Source organism: Periplaneta americana, chromosome 2 (genome assembly GCF_040183065.1).
Source record: "Periplaneta americana isolate PAMFEO1 chromosome 2, P.americana_PAMFEO1_priV1, whole genome shotgun sequence".
Lineage (NCBI taxonomy): Eukaryota > Metazoa > Arthropoda > Insecta > Blattodea > Blattidae > Periplaneta > Periplaneta americana.
Genome location: NC_091118.1, coordinates 18,044,407 through 18,069,189, shown reverse-complemented (window position 1 = coordinate 18,069,189; position 24,783 = coordinate 18,044,407). Strand labels below are relative to the sequence as shown.

The 24,783-nt window shown below is 36.2% G+C and overlaps 1 protein-coding gene across 1 annotated transcript in view; it reads right to left on the bottom strand.

Moving 5' to 3' along the window:
* Positions 1-24,783, bottom strand: part of LOC138714648 (uncharacterized) — a 39,662-nt gene that overhangs the window by 5,053 nt on the left and 9,826 nt on the right. Inside the window, exons 2-10 of the mRNA XM_069846704.1 lie at positions 21,605-21,758; positions 21,039-21,146; positions 19,807-19,914; positions 19,579-19,686; positions 19,351-19,458; positions 19,123-19,230; positions 18,895-19,001; positions 18,664-18,773; positions 14,300-14,401 (exon numbers count right to left, since the gene is read on the bottom strand). Of these exons, the coding sequence (XP_069702805.1) occupies positions 18,954-19,001; positions 19,123-19,230; positions 19,351-19,458; positions 19,579-19,686; positions 19,807-19,866 (432 nt within the window). The 5' untranslated portion in view covers positions 19,867-19,914; positions 21,039-21,146; positions 21,605-21,758 and the 3' untranslated portion in view covers positions 14,300-14,401; positions 18,664-18,773; positions 18,895-18,953. The remainder of the gene's footprint in view (positions 1-14,299; positions 14,402-18,663; positions 18,774-18,894; positions 19,002-19,122; positions 19,231-19,350; positions 19,459-19,578; positions 19,687-19,806; positions 19,915-21,038; positions 21,147-21,604; positions 21,759-24,783) is intronic.

Sequence of the window (24,783 nt, the reverse complement as noted above, 5' to 3'; positions counted from 1 at the left end):
AGTGAATGAAATATGCTGGTCTGCAGAGGTTCACTATAACTGGAGTTGGCTGTATTTAGATGCTTTGAAGTTTCAGACAAGTGTTAGTAATAAATTAAAAAACAATCTGGGCTTGGGTCAGATTTGGACTGAGAGGTAAATGGACCAGTCTGGGCTGGACTTCAAATTCTGGCCTGTGCAGACCTTTATCAGATCTGTATGAATGGAAAAAGACAGGATTGTGATGATAATACTAATACTGATGCACCTTTTGCCAGTTTCAGAACCCATTATTTAGAGACACATTTCTGTTTTATTTATTTCACTGCACAGAGAAAATTCCGAAAATAGCTTGGGAAAAATTATTGTATTTGGATTCAGGGACATAATTCTCGAAATGGACTTTATAAAGCAACATAGTATTCTCTCTTTATATTACATATGAAATAGTAAAAAAGTGGGCAATTATGGCTTGTCTTACATGCATTGTGTCCCACTGAAAAGGAAAACTGAAGTTGATTGTTCTTATTTTAATCTGTCTTGGATTCTGTAGAGTAAACTGATGTATAATGTGTCACTCAGGGGAGGGTGGAGCCTATTCCTTTCCCTTTCCCTAGCAGGTGACAGTCCACATTACATGTTGTGTTCCTCTTGCACACGACCTTCCTGACTATTCACTGAACCAAACAGCTATGGCACCAATTGTGTAGCAGGCTTGTTTTGTGACTGGTGCTCCACAGATTTGATGGATGGACTATAGATACAGATTCTCTTGATCAGAGAATATTGTTATAACAAACATTTCACTTACAGTAAAACCTCTTTTTAATGAATGTCTATCATAGGATCAATTTTTTTCCCTCGAATGCAGTTTTCACTTGATATAAAGTAGGGCAGAGTTCATTATTAATGCCCATTAAATTTACTATTAGCAAATTGTGGAAACTTTTACAAGTTCATTTTAAATCAATTGAAATGAACTGCTGTACTGGTGTAATCATACCTTATAGTGAAATGCATCACAAATCCTTGAATAGGTTAGGAATTTTGCTAAAATGTTATGTATTTTCAAATTCATTAAACTTAATTCAAATATATTCCTTTGAAGTGAGATTTTTCTCTAAATGGGAATAAATACTTGTACATTGTTTTTCTAGTTTTTTTTTTTTTTTTTTGCTGTTGAAATCATTCCATAAACAATGGAAATGTTAAAACGAGGTTTTACTGTATGTATTTTTTTGATGAGGAAACAGAAAAGTATAGTGTGACCAAGTGTTCGGTTGTATATTGTTGCTGTGCCACCAAAATCTGCTACTGTGAAACCTCTCCTTATGGACACCTCCAAGACACGGACACTCCTCATATATGGACAGATTTTTATGTCTCAACTGAAATAATGTAGAAATAATGATAAATTTAACTCTCGTTTATGGACACTCTGACACTGACACGGACAGCTGTTTCACAGTCCTAAAGCTTGCTTTACCTCCTGACTGCTGACAGAACTTGGATTTCAAGACCTAATGTGTTACAAAAATGGAAAATTTAGTTTTGAGAACTGTACATAAATTCCTTAACATGATAGCTGACAATAAGGGTCTCGTAGGCTACCACTAGCCCAGCTGGCTACCTCTTATTAGCTGGAAGTGGGTGGATAAACAAAGTCATAAAATTTAACCTGTTTGATGGGTCCAAGGTTTTTGCAATCCTGAAATTGTATTTGCCATGTGATAGGGTTAGTACAGTAGGGTTATTCTCTTCACTTCAATCAATTGTTCTGTTTCGAGAGACATGGCACCTGAATGTAAAGGTTAAGATGAAAACTGTAAATTACAGTACTGCATAACTGTAGTTCTAGAATAAAATTGCATGTCCCAGTACTGTATTTTCGTATTTCAGTCTTATCTACTGTAGTTCAAAGTTGCAAAGAATTTTCTGTAGTACAATAGACTGTATTTAAAATTAAACTACAGTAATACATTTCATTTAAAGTGTGAAGAGATACGTAAATAATGCATATTATAAATTTACTGTTAGATTGGGGACTCTCCCTCCCAATAAAGGACACCTCTCAGATGTGGACAGATTGTTATGTCCCTTTGATGTCTGTAAATGAGAGGTTTCACTGCATGTGCATCTAAACAGATATTACAGGAGAAAGAAAAGCATGATCACTTAATTCCCTTAATTTTCACAGCTACTTTCTGTATAATTTCATCATTTTTCATGTAATGATGTAAATTATACCGAAAATAGCTTTGAAAATCAAGGGAATTAAAAGATGTTTTTTACTTTCTCTTAAAACATCATAGTCATTTTTCACAATTGCAAAGTGTAACATCAGACCTGTCAACCTATGAGAGAGAAAATGTGGGAGATGGGAATCAGGAGGGGACGAAAATTACATTAAACACAAAATTTGTGCAGCTACCTTTAAATTCTGGGGATTATTGTGTGAATGGGGGGAGAGTACAAATTGTGAGCTAATTGCAGATGACTTATTGGCAATGTATGAAAGTTGAGTATATAGACTAATCATGAACTAATAAACCTACAAGTCCACACCTGTGGAGTAAAGGTCAGTGTGTCTGGCTGCTAAACCAGGTGGCCTGGGTTCGAATCCCGGTCTGGGAAGTTACCTGGTTGAGAGTTTTCCCTCAACCCAATAAGAGCAAATGCTGGGTAACTTTCGGTGCTGGACCCCAGACTCATTCAGATGCTAAATAACCTAGATGTTGATACAGTGTTGTAAAATAACCCAATAAAAAAATAAACCTACAATAGTGGTGACCAGTTTTGGATATAGCTCATCCCTTGGTCACACTGTACATTACCAGATTTATGCAACTGCTGAGAAATAATAGTGCAATGTTATATACTTTACAGTCTACTTTTGAAAGCATGTGCTGAAAAGTTTCATTCCAGAGAGCAGAAGTGATTTTAATTTTACATTTCTGTATTGTTTCTTTTTTTCAGATATTCTTCCACTACTGAATGGCTGACTGCAAGTGAACACCTGTCTACTGAAGACTGCCAATTGGATCACTCAGTGATGTGTAGTTCAGTGAAGTTTCCAGTGCTGTATTTTTATTGTGTAACTTTATAAGTTGGAAGTGAATGTGAGAAAATAGAATAAGTTTGAACTAGTGAAAATATTTAAATTGTACCATTTCTATGTATTTTACGAATAAATTGAGGTTATATCCAGTAAGTGCATTTATTTGTGAATTAGAATATATTTCCTTACACACCCCCTCTAAAAAATTTTAAATTTTCCCGCCAAAAAAGATAGAATATATACGCTTTATAGCCCTTATATACTGGCTGCTGGCACTGAATGTGGAGAGCTAATGATGCCATTTATTTTCTAAGTGCTGCTTATATAGGCTACAGTGGAGAACCCTGGTGGGCAAACTGTACACTACCAAATCTTCCTGTATTTATTCTAAGTCCTGTGTTCAAGGAGGGCAAATATTTGTGAACTTATGCTACACTGCAGAACTCTGACGTGCTGACTATACCAGAGTTCTGCAGTGTAGCATAAGTTCACAAATATTTGCCCTCCTTGAACACAGGACTTAGAATAAATTCAGGAAGATTTGGTAGTGTACAGTTTGCCCACCAGGGTTCTCCACTGTAGCCTATATAAGCAGCACTTAGAAAATAAATGGCTTCATTTGCTCTCCACATTCAGTGCCAGCAGCCACTATAAAGCATATATATTCTATCTTTTTTGGCGGGAAAATTTTTCAAACGAAAAGGGATTCCCCTAGGAAAGGTGGCAGTTGCAGGAGCAGCAGCAGCAAAGAACAAATACATATTCTCTTTCAAAGATTTTACTCATGTACCACAAGTCATGTTACAAAGACATACAACTATCTCATCAATTTCTTGCTAAAATGCAAGACAACATTCTCAAACTATTTCAGAACTTTACAAACTTATATCACCAACACAAAAAATGTATATTCTAAGCCATTTAGCAAGATATCCTGAAAGGAGAAACACACATGAGATATTGAGCACTATGATCATACTGCTTTTCAGGACCTTACAAGAAGACTGAATTTACTGCCATGTGACAAATCACTCAACTAGGGAAACCAATATTATTCTGAAATGACATGTAGGATCATGACATGGATCATGGTTCTTGTCACAGGTTGTCATCATGGTCTTGGTCCTTTTAGTGTCTGCCATGATTGTCGTGGTCCTTGTGACATTTATCATGGTGACTGTCATGGTCCTTGTGTTTACTGTGATGATTATCGTGGTGCTTGTTTTCGTCTTGTAGTGATTGTCATAGTGCTGTCCTGGTCCTTGTTGCAGTGTTTGTGATGCTGTCATGGTGCTTGTCCCAGTTTTTATTCTGGTGTTCAGCGTGGTCCTTGTCTTTACAGTGGTGATTTTCATGGCATTTGTCATAGTGCTTTTCCTGGTCCTTATTGTAGTTGTCTTTATGTTTACTGTGGTAATTTTCATGGTCCTTGTGGGTTTACTGTGGTGACTTTCATGGTGATTGTCATAGTCCTTGTTGTAATGTTTACTCTGGTGATTTTCATGGTCCTTGTTGTGGTGTTTACTCTGGTGATTTTCATGGTCCTTGTGATGTTTATCATGGAGACTATCATGGTGCTTGTGGTCCTTACTGTGGTGATTGTCATAATCCTTGTTGTAATGTTTACTCTGGTGATTTTCATGGTGCTTGTCCTGGTCCTTGTTGTGATGTTTACTGTCGTGATTGTCATAGTGCTTTTCCTGGTCCTTATTGTAGTGTTTGTCATGGTGATTTTCATGGTCCTTGTGATATTTATCATGTTGACTGTCATGGTCCTTGTGGTGATTGTCATAGTCCTTGTTGTAATGTTTATTCTGGTGATTTTCATGGTCCTTGTGATATTTATCATGTTGACTGTCATGGTCCTTGTTGTGGTGATTGTCATAGTTCTTGTTGTAATGTTTATTCTGGTGATTTTCATGGTGATTTGCATGGTCCTTGTGATATTTATCATGTTGACTGTCATTGTCCTTGTGGTGATTGTCATAGTCCTTGTTGTAATGTTTATTCTGGTGATTTTCATGGTGCTTGTCCTGGTCCTTGTGATGTTTATCAAGGAGACTGTCATGGTCCTTGTTGTGGTGATTGTCATAGTCCTTGTTGTGGTGATTGTCATAGTCCTTGTTGTAGTGATTGTCATAGTTCTCGTTGTAATGTTTATTCTGGTGATTTTCATGGTGCTTGTCCTGGTACTTGTGATGTTTATCATGGAGACTCATGGTCCTTGTTGTGGTGATTGTCATAGTCCTTGTTGTAATGTTTATTCTGGTGATTTTCATGGTGCTTGTCCTGGTACTTGTGATGTTTATCATGGAGACTGTCATGGTCCTTGTTGTGGTGATTGTCATAGTCCTTGTTGTAATGTTTATTCTGGTGATTTTCATGGTGCTTGTCCTGGTACTTGTGATGTTTATCATGTTGACTGTCATGGTCCTTGTTGTGGTGATTGTCATAGTTCTTGTTGTAATGTTTATTCTGGTGATTTTCATGGTGCTTGTCCTGGTACTTGTGATGTTTATCATGGAGACTGTCATGGTCCTTGTTGTGGTGATTGTCATAGTCCTTGTTGTAATGTTTATTCTGGTGATTTTCATGGTGCTTGTGATGTTTATCATGGAGACTGTCATGGTCCTTGTTGTTGTGATTTTCATGGTGCTTGTCCTGGTCCTTGTGATGTTTATCATGGAGACTGTCATGGTCCTTGTTGTGGTGTTTACTGTGGTGATTTTCATGGTGCTTGTAGTCCTTATTGTGGTGATTGTCAGTCCTTGTTGTAATGTTTACTCTGGTGATTTTTATGGTGCTTGTCATGGTCCTTGTTGTGGTGTTTACTGTGGTATTGTAATGCTTTTCCTGGTCCTTATCATAGTGTTTGCCATGGTGATTGTCACAGTGCTCGTCCTGGTCCTTGTGATGTTTATCATGGTGATTGTTGTAATCCTTGTGATTGTCATGGTCCTTGTTGTGGTGTTTACTGTGGTGATTGTCGTAATGCTTTTCCTGGTCCTTATTGTAGTGTTTGCCATGGTGATTGTCACAGTGCTCGTCCTGGTCCTTGTTGTGATGTTTATCATGGTCCTTGTTGTGGTGTTTACTGTGGTGATTGTCGTAATGCTTTTCCTGGTCCTTATTGTAGTGTTTGCCATGGTGATTGTCACAGTGCTCGTCTTGGTCCTTGTGATGTTTATCATGGTGATTTTTGTAATCCTTGTGATTGTCATGGTCCTTGTTGTGGTGTTTGTCATGGTGCTGGTCATATACTCGTCACTGCTCGTGTTCGTCTTTGTCGTGGTCCTACATTTGTAATTTCAAGATATTGTTTTCCCTTAAGACAAGTGATTTATGTCTCACATAGTACCTTTCATACTTCCATAAAAAAAGCATTCACATAAACAGAGAACTATATTAGAAATAGACAACTGATAACATTTTGCACTGGTGTGTACTCTGGAGAAGGTTACAACAAGAGTTGGTGATGGTAAGCATGTGCAGCCAGGCATCTTCCTGCATGGCTCTTTTTATATGTCAAAGACTTACTTACGAACTCATGGCCAGTTTCATCAATTTCTGTTAAAATTAATAGCTATTAAACCTATTAGGATTCCATTTTTATGCTGTTACTAAGTAACAGCTTGTTATAGTTTTAAGATGGTCGGCAAGACAACTTATTTTACTGAACAATATAAAAAAATTGAGGCCAGAACAAATTATGTTAACCTGAAAACAAATGTATTGATACATTCAGGCTGTCAAAAGCTGTCTTAGCAAGGATGCAGAACGAAAGTTAGAATGTTTCACAAACAGAAATTTATTCTTATATATAGCAAATTTTTAAGACATAAAGAGATTAGATTAGACTTTTCAAAAGTCTAATTTTTTTAATGTTAATGTGGACTGCTAAATATTTCAACAAAAAGAGGGGAGGAGAAGACTTCCAACACAACAGTGTATTTAAAAGTAATTTGAATTGATCAAGTAACATTCTTATACAAAAAATAAATTTTAAAATGCTAGCAGTGTATTACAGAATTTTTTCAACAATACTTACAATATGCTGCAGATCAAATAAAATATCCGAACTAATTTTACAGTTCCTGAATGTTTGAATGTGCCCTTAGAAAAAGAAGGACAATTTATTATTGTGCATGCTGGATCTTTTTGGATTTATACCAGGAGCCTAACACAGTTGTAAGTGAAAATATACAAATTATCCCCAAGCTGAAATGAATACCACCGTTAATTTCAAGCATTGGTTCAAAAACCAACTAGTACTTCCCAACATTCCACAGAACAGTATCATAGTATAGCTTCTGAGAAAGATCTGAAAGCCTCACAACCATTGAGATTTAAATACCAGGTATCGGTTCCTGGTCAGGCTTGAAGTCCACTTGCAAAACATTTCTCTCTGTTCACATTCACTCCATATTAGGTGCTTGTAGTGAATCGCTTTGTGTTACATTACGGAAGTTTTAAAAATATTCAGTACTGTAAAATGGGGTGAATAGGATCAAAACTTTATTCTTGGTTATAAAGTTTGTTATAAACTGTACTTGAGCGGGATCACAGTCATTGGTTACTATTATTGTTCTAGTAAGCAATGACTGTCTTCCCGCTCAATTGCAGTTTATAACAAACTTTATAACCAAGAATAAAGTTTTGATCCTATTCACCCCCACTGATCCCATTCACCCCATTTTACGGTAGCATTTATAAGTACAGTAGGTGTGTGTATTTAAATTGTGTTTATAAATTACAATTCTTAACAAAATGGCTCGTTATTTCAAAATTAAAAGGGAAGAAGTTTCATATTCAAACCAAAAAAGTTATAAATAATGCTCTGATGTTTATATCTAAAGAAAATTCTCAAGAAATTGAAATTCCTCTACACAAAGTTTAAGAACCAGTGGCAATGGCTACAGGCATATCCCATAGTAGTGTCAAAAATTGTGGCACAAACAAGGAATATAGTGTGTGGCAATGGTACATTTTTTTCAAATGCTGGATAAGAAGAAAACAAATAAAAAGAGTGTCTTGAAACTAGATGCATTTGATTAAAATGTAGTACAAAGGATAGTGTAGATTTTTACATCTCCGAGAAATGCACTGCAACAGTTATTGCATTAAGAATTAAACTGAAAGACGCAATTGGCTTTATTAGGGGCAATATTAGTGTTAGAACAATGCTAAAAAACCTGGGAATTTCTCGAAAGATAACAAAAACAAGTTGATTAGTTGAAAAATACGATATTAGGCAAAAGAGGATGAACTACCAGATGCATATTTCTAATTATCGAGCTGAGAGAAGAAATATTATGTATCTCGGTGATTTATACATTGTGTCACACCACCTGCACAGCAAGTCTTGACGCGATGACTCAGCATCAGTATCAAAGCGACAGCTCCTAATAACCATACACATTGCATGTGAGCAAAGGTTTCTCTTAAATGCCCTACAAATTTGAAAAGTTCTCCAGTTACCTATGGATTAATATTCTCAAATGAATAAAATTGGCATTCTCTTTGTGAAAATGATTACATGAAACAAGAGTTATTTTCTGATGATGTTATGGACCTTATTATCATAAACCTCGGTGATATCAGTGATGGTAATTTCAGCTGTGACAATGAAATGGATGGGATAGCAGAGCTTGAGGACTCCAACTGATCGGAATCTTGAAGATAATAGGTGTGGATTGGAAAGAGAGGAGGCTGGCTGTTCAGTAATCTTTATATGAAAAGGATGCACTTTATCACATATCCTGTTCAACATTACTTGGAAGATTTGATGAAGAAATGTTTTCAGATCATGGGAGGGGTGATAGTAGGGGAAAGAAGAAGAATAAAGTGCATAAGATTTGCTGATATGGCGTTGTTAGCAGAAGAGACGATATTAAGGGATATCTTATTCAGTTTTGTGTGTAAAATTGTAGTGTACTTTGTAAATTTGTAGTGTTTTAACACAGTTTTTACTCCTGGTTGAGTGTTAGAGATGGCCGTATGGCCTTAACTCTGCCAGGTTAAATAGATTATTATTATTATTATTATTATTATTATCATTATTATTATTAAGCAGTAACATGAGCTGCTGCTATACATTAACATTGCAGGATATTGTGTAAACAGCCGATTAAGTGAGACATCTGACATGCTCGCAGTGCATGCCCATAGGATGGTGAAATGCGTCCTTGTCCAGGATAAAATTTATTTATTTATTATTAACTGGACTGTACTTGTGTTTAATTGTTTTTAATTTGTCATGCAATACATTTGTTGGAGTCTCATATTAGCGTCTTTTTTTTCTGCGGTTTATTCAAGGAAACACAGTATGTGAAATAAGATACTGAAGTCTTGTATGTTCTAAACAATGGATTATAACTGTCAAATTGGATTTTGCTAGATCCCATCACATCCTATTTTATTCACTGAAATGTGAATCGTAAATGAAAGTGGAAATTTAGAGATTAGCAATATAGAAACAGAATACAATCGAACCCAGTTCCAAACCAATCCAGCAATTGCGCATAGTCCAAGATTCTATGTCATTAGCAAGTACAGTGAAATCTCAAAATACTTCACTAGAACATATTTTTCAGTTTAACGTATATTTTTTTTTCAAATTCCCTGCTCAAATCACATATGTTACTGTTGTTTACTCAACTGTCCGATGATAAGTCTGAGCCCCACAAGTGATCCCAAAATACCACTTATGAGGCAACTAGCCCAGAAGATAATGGAGTAGGGTGGCAAGTTCCTTTCCCCCTCCATTGCATACAATGCCCACTAGCTACATATTACACTAGTGAGACTTCAGATGGTTTTATTATTACGTACAGAATTTTTTTTTTAACTTTTACGACTATATTGTGACATACATTTATGTGTAACAACGTTCTTAAAAACTTATCAAGTTTGTAGTTTTATTCACCTTAACATAAAGTGTGATATCTTACTTTTGATAATCTTTGACATGACTCAGCGATAACCATGAATAACATCGAATGTGCATGAGGAATGAACTAATCGATATTAAACTCTCGATCAATATCTATCGCCTTTGTTGACAATAAAAGCAAGCAAAGCAAGGACACGACATTAGGTTAGAGAGAATTAAAGTTATTAATATTAACCGTTCTGTGATTGAAACTAGTAAAATGGAGGCAAAAAAGCGGAAGCAGTTTTCTATTGAAGAAAAAGTGCAAATAATTTAGAAAGTTGACAGTGGGATGAAGCAAGCTGATGTTGCGCATATGTACAGGATGAAGCCAACAACAGTTTCGACAATTTAAGGACAAGGAAAAAATTCCACATACGTATGAACATTCTATGTTCAAGCAGGAAAAAGATTAGACTTGGAGATTTTCAGAAAGTGGAAGAGGCAGTAGACACTTGGTTCCAAGAAGTCAGAGCTAATGGTGTAACTATTTCTGAGACTGTTATTCAGGAAAAAGTGAAAGAATTTGAAAATTATTCAATGTTAGAGACTCAAGCGAGTGCTGGTTGGTTGTTTCGTTTTTGTGAAACATACGAAATTTCATGGAGGACAGTTAGTGGAGGAGGAAGAGATGCCGATGTGGAAGATGGATTATTTGATGGGGATCCTTCAGAATTATGATCTGGAGGACATTTTCAACGCAGATGAAACAGCGTTCTTCTACCAGATGCTACCTAATAAGACCATGGCCTACAAGGGAGAGAAGTATTCTGGTGGTAAAAGAGTAAAAGAAAGACCAACATTATTTTGTTGTAACACAACTAAAGGCTGGTTCACAATAAACTGGAAACGAGAATCGGAACGAAAACGGTAAAATTGTTAAAATGTGTACATTTAAATGTGAGTATTTACAATTAACGAAAAGCTTGCCGGAACCCGGGAATGGAGAGTTGGCCAAGTTTCAACTTTGGCGTTCACGTTTCCGATCACAGCCCACTAGATTCATTCTATTGCCATCTAAAAGCTATTTCGTCGTCATATATTTTGTAGCAAGAAGACCGTGACATAACCTATGCATTATTTTGTTCTGTGCTGTGCATCATGGAGCAAGTTTTATTTGATGAGATTCTAGTATTGAGTGTTGAGGAAAATCCTCACGTTTACAATAAGCGGCACGCCTCGTATAGGGATGAGAAAATGAAGGAGAATACGTGGCTTTCAATAGCTGCATCTTTGAACACCGATTCTAAGTGAATCATATTTTATTACTGTATTGGTTGTATTACACACTACATATTCATGCTTCAATTCAATAACTACTGTTGTGTTCATTTTTGTTCTATTACAAATATTTCTTCTCTAATTATTTTACGTTATGGTAGACTTAAAATAGGTTGTGATAATAAAGATGCGTGGGCATATTTATAGTACCTAATGAAATGTTTCAGTTGAAATTTCGAAGTTGGTTAACCTGTGTTTATGTTGGCTGCCTTGTACTCATGAGAGAACGCCATTGGTCAATTATACACAAATAACATCAGAATGCATAGTCGTCTATGTTCTCTGTTTATTGTGAATCAAACATTTTCATATTCACGTCCTCTGCTTCTCGTTCCCGGTTTATTGTGAACCAGCCTTAAGGCAGTAAAACTGAAACCCATGATTATTGCACACTATGCAAAGCCAAGGTGTTTCATCCTTGCCAGTAAAATATGCTGCCAACAGTAAGGCATAGATGACAAAAGATCTTTTTGGAGACTGGCTCCTTGAAACTGACAAGGAAATGGGGAGACAAAAAAAAGATGCTTCTGCTAGTTGTTCTGCACACAAAGCAGACATTCGACTGGACAACATTAGACAAGAGTACCTATCTGCTTATTGCACATCTGTTTTGCAGCAACTGCATCAAGACATAATTCGGAATGCCAAAGTACATTTCCGCACATCTGGTAGAGTAGATTTTAATAAATTTGAAATTGAAAGGGTTTACTACTAAGATAACTGTGCCGCAAGGGATCCAGATGATAGCTGGGACTTGGTGGAATGTGAAAGAAATCACCATATCAAACTGCTGGAGAAAATCTGGCATGCTGAACTCTTCAAGCAACTTGGAAACTGAAGAGGAGCAGGATCTGGCCTGAGAAATATGGGAAAAAGAACGGAAATTGGAAATTCCTCCATCCCTCTCTTTTGAGGATTATGTTTCAGTTGATGCCACAATAGAAACAACACAGCAGCTAACAGAGTGAAATTGTGGAATCTCTGTTGATACAACCAGAAGAAGAAGAAGAAGAAGATGTAGAATAGGAGAACCATCTCTTCTATGGATGCAAAGAAGTGTGTAGACAAACTTAAAGTTTACCTGGGGCAGACTGAAAATGTTCCAGAAAGAATTCTGATGTTGTTGACAGAAGTAAAACAATTTGTGGAAAATGAACTACTTAAAAAACACTTCAAAGTTATTTCTCCCAGTCATTCTAGTTCTTACTTTAGGTTTTTATTTATTTTTTTGAAATGTTAATGTTAAGTGCTTTATTGTAAAGTTTAATATTCTTTAAAGTGTACAGGTGTGTTTGAATTTGTTCTGTAGCACAAGAACTGTAATCAAAACTGGTAACGGTAGGTCAAAAGAATAAAGTACTTTTCAATATAAAGTATAAAACATTTGATTTTTTTTATGTATGTTATACTGAGATTTCACTGTACTGCAAATTGAAGCTGAATAACATATAAAGTTCCTGCTGCCATTGCTGCTTGGAGGCCTAAATATATTTCATTTCCAGAATGACGCAGAACATTCGAAGTATTTTTATAACATCCTGTATCTGTAGCATTTTAAATATAATTACACGCATATTGAAATTCCACATACTGAAGGAAATATTGGCAATATCTGTCACCGAAAGGGACAATTTTCAATACGTAATGCAAACCAATTAATGAGGAGCATTGTCACATAATACTTTGGGTCTGTAATGATGGGACATTCTTTAAGAATTTCTGCAAAAGAATGTCATTTAAAATCTAAATGATTTGTAACAAAATTTACAAGAGAAAATGCAAAATAAACAAAACACTAATGCAAAGCAAGGCCCAGGCAATGTTCAGAGTAGAAGTACATTATTGTCGAGGCTTCCTAGAATCTTACAACCCCATAATCAACGTAACTGAATAATTCATTAGTTAACAAAATACTAACAACAGACAATGGAGAAATGCAATACTTTTAATGGGCTGTGAAGTCACTAACAGACATTGTTGAAACTGGCCATACGTAATTTTACAGAATTGTATCTTATCTGAATACAGTCGAACCCTTCTTTTACATTTTTCATGGGACTCTGAAAAATAGTGTAAATTGAGAGAAAGTGTAAATTATGGTAAATGGTTTAAGCATATAAGAACATTAAGAATAGTTTTCGATACACTGATTTGTAAACAATGCTTGGAATCTTTATAAAACAGAGGACTATATTAAAGATTGCAATTATTAAATATTTAATTTAGGAAAGGTAAATTATCATATATGTTATTTTTAATCATCTTAAAATCTCAAAATATAAGGCCTACACACATATTTCAAAACGAAACATGACACTAGCTCTTTTTTTACGACAGAAGTTGGATATTTTTAATTGTTTACATCTTAGCTCATGTTTCAAGTTTTACATTTGCTCCTCTAGTCCATACAGTTTATCAAAAATTGAATAATCCCCTCCTGTTTCAGAAAAATACCTCCTCACAGTCTAATGTTGTAACTACAACTGCTCTTGCAGGGACACCAACATTGCCATCACCACTAGTACCAGTACTGTTCTCACAAAGATGGGTGTCCATAATGCACTCTACAGTTTGTTCCTCACCAGTGATTACATTATCCTTCATGAGAAGAACACGTGGTTAGAACATTTTTTTATATACTTGAATCTGCATAAATTGGCTATAGCAAAATTTATGTTGATAGTACCACTTTTAGCTTCAATTTTTTGCATGGACGTCATCTTTTTTTCCTCAGTTTGGCAGAAACAACGTGAATTGCAGAAAGTTTGAAATTGCAATTATGTAATTAAAGGGGAAAAAATATATTATAATAATTTATATACGAAAATTGAAGGAACCAAGAAAAATTGTTAAAACAAGAAAGCATTAATTGTGGTAACATAAAAGCAGGGTTTGACTGTATTTATCTAATTTGTATATTCTATTAAATCTATCACATATCCATATCAATCTCAATATAGAGTATATAATATATTTTAATCACATAATCTAACTTCAAATATTTTAATATACTTTGCATTCCAATTCATTAGTTTCTAAAGCATTCCAACCTCAAGCTCACAACATCCACGTTGATGTGCTTCACTTGTTCACACCAGTGCTGCTTGTCAGTCTCCGCAGAGCTCATCCTCCTCCGCCCACAGAGAAACAATCTGCAAGAAAATTTCAAAGAATATCAGCTCAATGTTAGGTGAAAAGTGCATTCTATATTTTAAAATTTCTGTTTCTATTTCCTCATTAGTTGAAGTACAAAGTATTGTGATTTGCAGAAAGTAATTTCAACATATTCACAAAGCACACTATTCAGCAAATCATGATATCGAGAAAGTGATGTGTGCAGCATTTCTCCCAAACTACTGACCAGTTTTTTTATATTCAATTTATATAAATCAATCTTTCCTTTTTATTAGGCGTTTCTACTTTTAGTAATTGCCTCTAAAGTTCCTTCATCCCAATAGGGAGGAGTACACTGAGCCAGTTGTGACAAGTGGTCAGCCTATTGCAGGTGAGAACATGATATACGAAATTGTTACGAATAGGGATCTGATTTTTTGGTATTAACGATATACGTGAAATGTGTCAAAAACTTAACTATTATATAAATGGAAAATACAAATCCCTTAAAGGAAGTCCAAAAATTAAGTGAAATACATCCGTAAATTTTAGTGAAATTGATAGAATTCTATGAAGTTACTTCATAATCACAATATTTTCAACAATAAAAAAACAGGTTTTACAAAGAATTCGCACGAAAAATGACTCTTTCTTCAAATAAAATATAAAAATTTTCTTCGCTATAACATATACACAAACATTTCTACATATTTGATCGTTCAGCATCACATGCGTGTGATATCTGGTAACAATGTAGGCCTACGCATAGTACCAGGGACTACCTCCAGGGAGCAGAGCAAGCAGACAACAGTCATTTGTCTTTCTCATAATAATTGTCTTCATGAGACAGTGTAATCACTTCCTAATAGTCCAATGAAATTGAATTATGAATTTAATTAATGATGCAAACAATTTTCTGTTAGTTTCAAAGGAATTGTTTCAATGATAATTTTAAAAAATATTATTTTATTAGTTTTTAATTTTCTTTAGGATGCGAAATATACGCGAAATCGCTTTTTCTTCACGAAATATTCATCGAAATTAAACCATTTTAATTACCGAAATCAGAGTAAAATAATCACCATAAATCACACCCCCAGTTATGAAGCATTCTACAAATGAGAAGGAAGCTGGCTGTGGCCCTCGTAGTTTGTAATAGCCCAGAATTTGCATGAGATCGAATCCTGGACCTCAGACCAACTTATCCGAGAAAACACACATGAATTCTAATACATTTTGGTGAAGAAATTAATGTGTCACTATTTAAAATCAAACACACACACACCAGAAATGTTGCATAAATTTAAAATCAAATGTCACGATTTGTTTTTCATGATTTTTGTGTTAGAATACAGTTCATATCTGGGAAAAATTAAATCTTCCAAGTAATTAATCATACACGGATTTATTTTCACATATATCGCGCGTGCGCATTCACACACACACACCCACCCCCTCTAAATATCTACATCTATACATATCTAGCCAATTTAATCGAACTAACTGTGATCTATTTGGCCCAACCAAATATATCGATGGCATTGAACAGCAACCTAGTCTGCCAAAAAATGAACAAAGTAAGATTTCATAGGTTGTAGGTTTCCAGTTTCTTGCCATGTTGTCACATTGTTTCTTGAAGATGACATTTCAACCAACATACTGTAGCCATCTTCAGAACTACAGTGACTTATTCCTTGCTGGTGTGATGTTTTATAGTTGCCCCTATGTTCCTGTCAATTGCTGGTTGCAGGGCCGCCGAGAAGGGGGGGGGGGGGCAAAGGGAGCGAGCGCATATGGGCCCGTCAGATTAAGTGAGTCTGATTACTTTTTAATATCATGAATAATTATTCGTACATATATATGGGTACTATAAAATTTTGTAAGAACATTTGTTACATAAATTTGACATATCTCAACAATAGTAGAATTAATACAAATTACCACTTCATATGTAAATATTTGACTTTTTATATAATAGAATATCGGTTTCCTGCATAACGTTCACCGACACAATTGAGGGCCCTGGCATTTGCCTGAACTATGTTCCCGTCACGTACCGAACACGTTCAATTATTTATTGGCTTGTCCTTTTTAACTACCAACCCCCTGCTGTCCCACTGCAATATGCTAGTGGCCTCTCCCAAACCGAAGTCACAGGATACGTTTCCTTTTCAGTACATTGTATGTTTCGTGTTAAAACTTTCGTCTTTTCATTGTCGTTTGTCTAGTAAATTCTGTTCATTAGTGTTACTGGTTATAGTTTAACTGCACAATGGACAAGTACAGGCATAAGTCGGGAGCTGAGAAGCACAAGGAGAGACAGAAAAAATTGTAAGATATTAATATGGGTGCTAGACTTTGTGAAAAATATTATGAAGACATTAACAAAGAGATCAGTGATGAGCCGAAATATTTAAAATCAATTCATGCCTCTAATTTAGGGCCAACCCCACTGAAACCTATGAATCTCCTAAATAGTCTGAGGGAATTAAAACTGGACAGTTTATTTCCAAATATTTGTATAACTATTACAATATTCTACACAATTCCTATGACAGTTGCTGATACTGAAAAATCCTTCAGCAAATGAAAATAAAAATTGTATTCAGATAAACAATGTATTAAGAATGACTGAGTAACCTTGGCCTCCTTAGTCCGGAGAGCGATCTTGCTAGGTCTTTAAATTTTGATGACATAATTGATGATTTTGCATCAGTGAAGTCAAGGAGAGTTATTTGTTGATGTTGGACTGCAAGTTAGAAATTACAGGTGTTTAGAAATAATGTTTTATGAATATAATGTATTGTGCTAATTTGAAGTTTTGCTAAAAGTTTTCAATGTAATAAAAGTGTATATTTTTAAGTTCGTATCTGTGTATGGGGTTATCTCTTATTTATTTTGCAAATAATTATTATCATGATTAGAATAACTGGTAACTTGTAATTGTTACTTTTTTCAATGGGGTCCGAGTACAATACTGCATAGGGGCCCATAAATTCTGTCGGCAGCCCTGACTGGTTGGTTGTTGGTTCTCCTGTGATTGGTCCAATGGTCATCCAATAATTAAATGTATTTCGCAATGTTGCAGGAAACTGGAGGTGACATTCCGCAGGCGTTCTGCTCTGGCCCTTGACTGCTGATGTTCTGTTGTGGTCTTTCATGAGGGGCATAATCACCTCTACCGCATTGCAGGAAAGTGAGGTTAGCAGTCGTCGTTGCTACATCTGTTGAGACTATTCCATCTCTCTTCTCTCAGTAGAGATGATGATCTCAGTGTTACTTAGATCATCTCATCACCAATCAGAGATCGACAGGAGCATAGACAGGAGGTCAATAAGTCACTGCAGCTCTGAAGATGGCCACAGTATGTTGGTCAAAATGCCAGCTTCTAGAAACAATGACAACGCAGCAAGAACCCGGAAACCTACAATCTATAAACAGCGGCAGCGGAAGTCCAAGTCAACACTTACAATAAGATTTCACTTAATTTTCATCAAAGAAATTTTCTTGAATCTTATACCAACACATCTTAAGTCAAGGTATGGATACAAACTTCACAAGAGATTTAAATATCCTCTTAAGTCAAACCTCTTTTCATTTTCAAGACATTCTTGTAAAATTGAATTTTTTGATATGCGACATTTCTGTTCAACACCATCCAAATATAATCTCCTGTAACCTAATTCATCTAAATTAACCTATCTCATCAAATATAATTCAAATAAATTTGTTTCAAATAAAGTTATGTAATCTAATCCAACCTACAGCTCGACCAAGTTAAGTCTGCGAGCCGAAAGGGGAAGTTGGAGGCAGTTCTGTAGTGAAAGGAGGCGGTAACGAGAGTAGACCAGTACAGTCTCATATGACAGCAAAGTTTTCCTACTGCTCTTCAGTTCATAGAGCGGTAACAATTTAAGACGCTTTGAAATAGACTGTACTTCTACTTCTGCTTGACAGTGAGGTTTGGCGTTCTGATTGGCAAGCGTGGAGAAAGCTACATGAGGGGGGAGGCTGGGAGACAGTGTAACTGTTGCCTTTATCTGAAGACAAGGACAACAAATGCATGCGCTCCGTAGTGTATTTTAAACGATGTGCACACGTTGAAATCTGAGCATCAAGTGACCTATGTGGCAACTGTGTTTTGCCTCTACATTCCATCCCGATATCCCCACTCGCAGACTTGACTTGGATGAGCTGTATATATCTACTTTCATGTACTCTGTTGTACCCTGAGCAAATATAATTCAATTTAGTTTATTCAAATATATTGCGTTTTAATGCATTGCATTATAATACATACCAACATGATGCTGACGACATTTCTGCTCAAGTCCTTCATTTCTTCATAATCATCCTGCCCATTGGTTTCTGGAAAACCTATCGTCCTCTGCTGGTTCATGAAGAAACAATCTAGAGCAGAAATTTCGACAGATTGTACGTTCAATGTCAAGTGAAATGTACAGTCTCTATTCTAGAATTAAGAAGTGTCACAAGAAAACCTAGTCCACAAAGTCTACATTATAATACATACCAACATGATGCTGATGACATTCTTGTCCAAGTCCTTCACTTCATACTCGTCCTGGTCCATCAGTTCCAGAAAACCAATCGTCCTCTGTTGGTCCATGAAGAAACAACCTGCAGCAGAAATTCCAACAGATTGTAAATTCAATATCAAATGAAATGTACAGTCTCTGCTCTAGAATTAAGAAGTGTCACAAGAAAACCTAGACCACCAAGTCTACATTATAATACTTACCAACATGATGCTGATGACATTCCTGTCCAAGTCCTTCACTTCATACTCGTCCTGCTCCATCAGTTCCAGGGAAACCAATTGTCCTCTGCTGGTCCATGAAGAAACAACCTGGAACAGAAATTCCAACAGATTGTAAATTCAATGTCAAAGAAATGTACAGTCTCTAATCTAGAATTAAGAAGTGTCACAAGAAAACCTAGTCCACAAAGTCTACATTATAATACATACCAACATGATGCTGATGACATTCCTGTCCAAGTCCTTCACTTCATACTCGTCCTGCTCCATCAGTTCCAGGGAAACCAATTGTCCTCTGCTGGTCCATGAAGAAACAACCTGGAACAGAAATTCCAACAGATTGTAAATTCAATGTCAAAGAAATGTACAGTCTCTAATCTAGAATTAAGAAGTGTCACAAGAAAACCTAGACCACCAAGTCTACATTATAATACTTACCAACATGATGCTGATGACATTCTTGTCCAAGTCCTTCACTTCATACTCGTCCTGCTCCATCAGTTCCAGGGAAACCAATTGTCCTCTGCTGGTCCATGAAGAAACAACCTGGAACAGAAATTCCAACAGATTTTAAATTCAATGTCAAGTGAAATGTACAGTCTCTATTCTAGAATTAAGAGTGTCACAAGAAAACCTAGACCACCAAGTCTACATTATAATACTTACCAACATGATGCTGATGACATTCTTGTCCAAGTCCTTCACTTCATACTCGTCCTGCTCCATCAGTTCCAGGGAAACCAATTGTCCTCTGCTGGTCCATGAAGAAACAACCTGGAACAGAAATTCCAACAGATTGTAAATTCAATGTCAAGTAAAGTGTACAGTCTCTATTTAAGAATTAAAAAGCTCCAAGAAAACCTAACCTATAGAGTCTCTTTCTTCATAATTTCACTGACTTGTCTTCGATGTTTCACCCCATTCTAGTCTTGAAAAAAAAAAAAATGCTCATCATGCACTTTGTTTAAAACAGATACTAATAAAATCTATCTCCATATCTGCTGTATAACTGATCTATATGATTTTAATTGGTTTTTTACGACACTTTACCAACTGCGACAGTTATCTAGCATGTGAATGTGATAATGCCAGTGAAATGAGTCCAAGGTCCAGTGCCGAAAGTTACTCAGCATTTGCTCTTAATGGGTGGGGAAATTCCCGGATAAAAACCTCAACAAGGTAACTTGTCCCAACCAGGATTTGAACCCAGGCCCGCTTGTTTCAGTCAGACATGCAGTTACTCCACAGCAGTTGTCTTCGATCATGTAATCTATATCTATATATGTTTATCCAAATGAATTCAACTTATTATGATCTATATTCTCCAACCAAATATACTGTAACCGAATTCATCTGAACTAACCTATCTCATTAAGTGTCTTTCACTTTAATTTGTTCTAATCTATTTAATCAAAGTGACCTAATCTCATACAACCTATGCTCTCAATAAATTTGATATATCTGTATCTAGTTCGATGCAGTATATTGTGTTCTCATCAAATGTAATTAAATTTATTCTATTCCAGTATAGCCTATTGCATTCTAATCCATTACATTATAATTTTTTTTTTATCCAATGCCACCAGGTTGTCTTTACGACATTTCTAGTCTTCTCTCCTGGCTGTGGCTTAATTGTAACCCACTTCTGAGGTTGGGGCGCCTGGAAGGCGGAGTTACATTACCCCGATGATGTGATAGGATGATTATGATAATGTAGTGCCAGGAGAGGTCTTAAATCTAAACTTAACCTAAATTCCAGACCATGGACGAACACAGGAATAATCCCCCTTTTTAAGGAAAAATTCCTGTGCTCTAACCAGGAATCGAACCCGGGACCTCATGAACTATAGCTCTGACCACTAGACCATGAGGCTGGTCCATCACATTATAATACATACCAGCCTTATGCTTATAAAATTCTTGTCTAAGCCCTTCACTTCTTCATACTCGTCCTACTCCATTTTCAGAAAAGCCTGTCATCCTCTCCTGGTCCATGGAGAAACAACCTGGAGCAGAAATTCCCACAGATAAGTTCAATGTCAAATGAAATGCACGTTCTCTATTTTACAATTAAGGAGTGCTCCAAGGAAATCTGGCCTACAAGCCTTTATCCTCCATAATTCCAGTGACTTATCCCCGACACTCCAAAGTTTCATCCCACTCTAGACTCTTGTTCTGTCAACTATTACTATGTGTTCTATAATATGAGTATCTTTGATGTTCTTCCAAGGAAAAAAATGTTTCATACCTCTGACACTTCAGCAGATTTATGAAAACAATATTCCATATAATTTGATTCCAATTCAATGAGCAATTTCATAATATGATCTTGATCAAAACAGAATTTAATTAACAGATCGAAATTACTGTGTAATATCAATTAAACATAATTACAAATAAATAACAGAATACAAAGTATTAGTAAGTTTCCAAAGAGAGTAATTACCTCGGTCTATATACATACCAGTTTGTGTGTCTGCTAGTAGTGTCTGCTGTCCAGAGTTGCCTCGCATTTCCAGATGGAGTGTCAATCATCTACACAGCTTGTTGTGTGCATCAATTACCGCCATCTCCTCTCCAGAAATTTTAACGCTCATTGCAGAATTATTCCTGAACACCTGGAACAAGACAGATGACAATACTGATTGTTATTAAATTATTACTGCTGATTTACAAAGTTGAACTGTTACAGAGAGATAAAGGCAATTATTAGCAAGGGACCACCAGTCTTTTACAAGGTATGAGACAAGGTTAGTGGCTTAGTTTTTTTAGTTGGTTATTTAACGACGCTGTATCAACTACTAGGTTATTTAGCGTCGATGAGATTGGTGATAGCGAGATGATATTTGGCGAGATGAGACCAAGGATTCGCCATAGATTACCTTGCATTCACATTATGGTTGGGGAAAACCTCGGAAAAAAAAACCAACCAGGTAATCAGCCCAAGCGGGGATCGAACCCGCGGCCAAACGCAACTTCAGAACACCGGTGGCTTAGTGGATTAGTTGAGGGGATATCTAAGTGACGTGTGGCCGAGAAATATGTGAAAAGATTTCAATGATATAAGATCCTCAGCCTCATGTCACTTAGCTATCTCCTCAACTAACCCACTAACCTTGTCATGTATCTTGTACAAGACTGGTGGTCCTTGCTAATTAACGAAATAAAACAAGGTTGTAAGGAGAAACAGTTATATGTATGAAAGAAATATAAGTGCTGGTACTCAATGAGAAACTGCACATCATGTACAGGCTTAGAAAAAAAATTTTGTCGCATAGATCTTACTTTATAGGTCCAGTCCCAGTGCGCATGATCAGAGGACAAGCATGGTTCACAAGAAGACTAGTTGAGGTAATAAAATTTGTTTTGTTTTGTTTTACGTCTGATCATGCGCACTGCCTCCTTTCTGGGATTTCTAAAGTATCTGTGCAACAAAACTTTTTATCTAAGATTGTACACTGTTCATAAAAAATTTAAACAATCCGTCAGGGATCAACTTGGTTATTATTTATGATTACCTATTATTAATCTCTTTAAAGTAAACAGAAAACTACATTATGACAATTTTTCGAACTGCAGAATAGGGTTTCCATCTCTACACCTTCCTCCTCCTCTCCATCCTTAGTGACAAGTAACCTCACTATCAGTAACAACGTTAGGTAAGGTTTGATGAGGAGGTACATTTGGCAAGTAACCCCACTGTCAATAAGATTTGGTAGAGTTTGATCGAAGTCCCTCATAGCGTCGTGGTCTAAGGCATTCATGGCTAGAATTCGCGTTACAGAATGAACACTGATTCGAGTCCTCATAGCGGAAGATGTTTTCTCATTTGAAATTTCAGCCAGTCTATGGGTCTGGTGTCAACCCAGCATCGTGGTGAATTTTGAAAGCTATGATAGGTAACGAAATTCGGTTTTGAAAACCAGCTAGAATAGTTAGGGTGATCACTGTCGTAACACATCACTCATCTTCTGGTCGGACAATTGTTCATTTTTGATAGAGCATGTGAACATGAGGCCAATAGTCAGCTAGTCGGCCTTGGCCCTTCATGGGTTATTGCGCCAGAGAAAGTAGTAGTTTGATGAGGTATGTTAGTGACAAATAGTCCCATTATCAGTGAGGAGGTTAGGTAGGGTATAGTAACGAGAGACATTAGTAACAAGTATCTGTAGCCTCACTCAGTGACAAGTAGAGAGCAGAATTTTAGGCGCCTAAAATAGGTTCTTAAACTCATTTATTTAGGCTCTATAAAATAAAAAATAGGCTTCTTTTGTTAAAGAATGTCACTAATATTACAAGATTCAACATTTATTTAACGCGAAATTCTAGGATTAAAAGGAACTTCCACACATTTTACAAGGGTACATTTGCAGTAAGTTATTTTACGACGCTTTATCAACATCTTAGGTTATTTAGCGTCTGAATGAGATGAAGGTGGTAATGCTGGTGAAATGAGTCCGGGGTGCAGAACCTAAAGTTACCCAGCATTTTCTCATATTGAATTGAGGGAAAACCCCGGAAAAAACCTCAACCAGATACCTTGCCCCAACCGGGAATCGAACCCGGACCACCTGGTTTCGCGGCCAGACATGCTGTTACTCCACAGGTGTGGACAACAAGCTTACACATGCATACACAAAATGAACACATTCTGTCTTTAAGTTACTGTTTTTCATTCACCAATCACATTTCCATAGTTTGCTTCACAGTAGATGATCAGCACCTATTGTGGCTATTGTGTCGCTCACTGCTGTACTTACAAATGGTGAGAAAAAAGGAAGGGGTTGTTAAGAGAATGCTTATTCAGGTACAACCCAGCGAGTTTGTGTTAAATTGCTGACAGACAGAGGAAGATATAATTAAGAATGAGAAGGGGTGGCCCGGAGTTTCTTCTCTGTTATGTAGTTCACTGCTAGAAGGAGTTGTTATCAGTCTTGAAATGTAAACGGTACAGGATGTTAAGAAAACTGTAAACAGTTACGAAAAATGATGCAAAAATAAAAAAAAAAACTTAAAAATAGGCACTAACGTCGAAATAGGAATTTTTAGGCACTATAAAACCCCTTTATTTATACCTTTATTTCCATGAAAATGTAAATATTAAATTTCTAGCCTGTATGTGTCAAGGAAAAAAGTAAGTTTTTGCCTAAATTCCGCTCTCTAGTGATAAGTAGGGCCTGGATTTATATGCACTATATACAGTTGTATTGCTACATCGTATATTTTTAACCGCACCCCCATACACGTCTGATATCAGATATTTCTGAATACTCAGCTGTGTTATGGAAAGCAATGCATATTATGTCCAGTCACAGAGACCTCTGAGAACGATAAAAGGAATTTAAGTGCAGCATCTCTTGGTAATTGCTGCAATGGTAAATTGCAAGTAGAATATGCTTGGCACACAGTTCATAGGTTCTTCTTTAAGTACAGTAGAATCCCACTAAACCGAACATGCCACCCCCCCCCCCAAAAAAAGGGAGAGATAAGGAGAAAGAAAAGAGTACTTGAACAAACAATTTAATACTACAGTATTTAGAAACTCGAAATGTATAATATACAGTACAATTCACTTTATCATTACTGAATGAATTAGCCCTTGGGGTGAGTGTTTTCCAGGCTAAGAGGCCATGGTCTACTGGC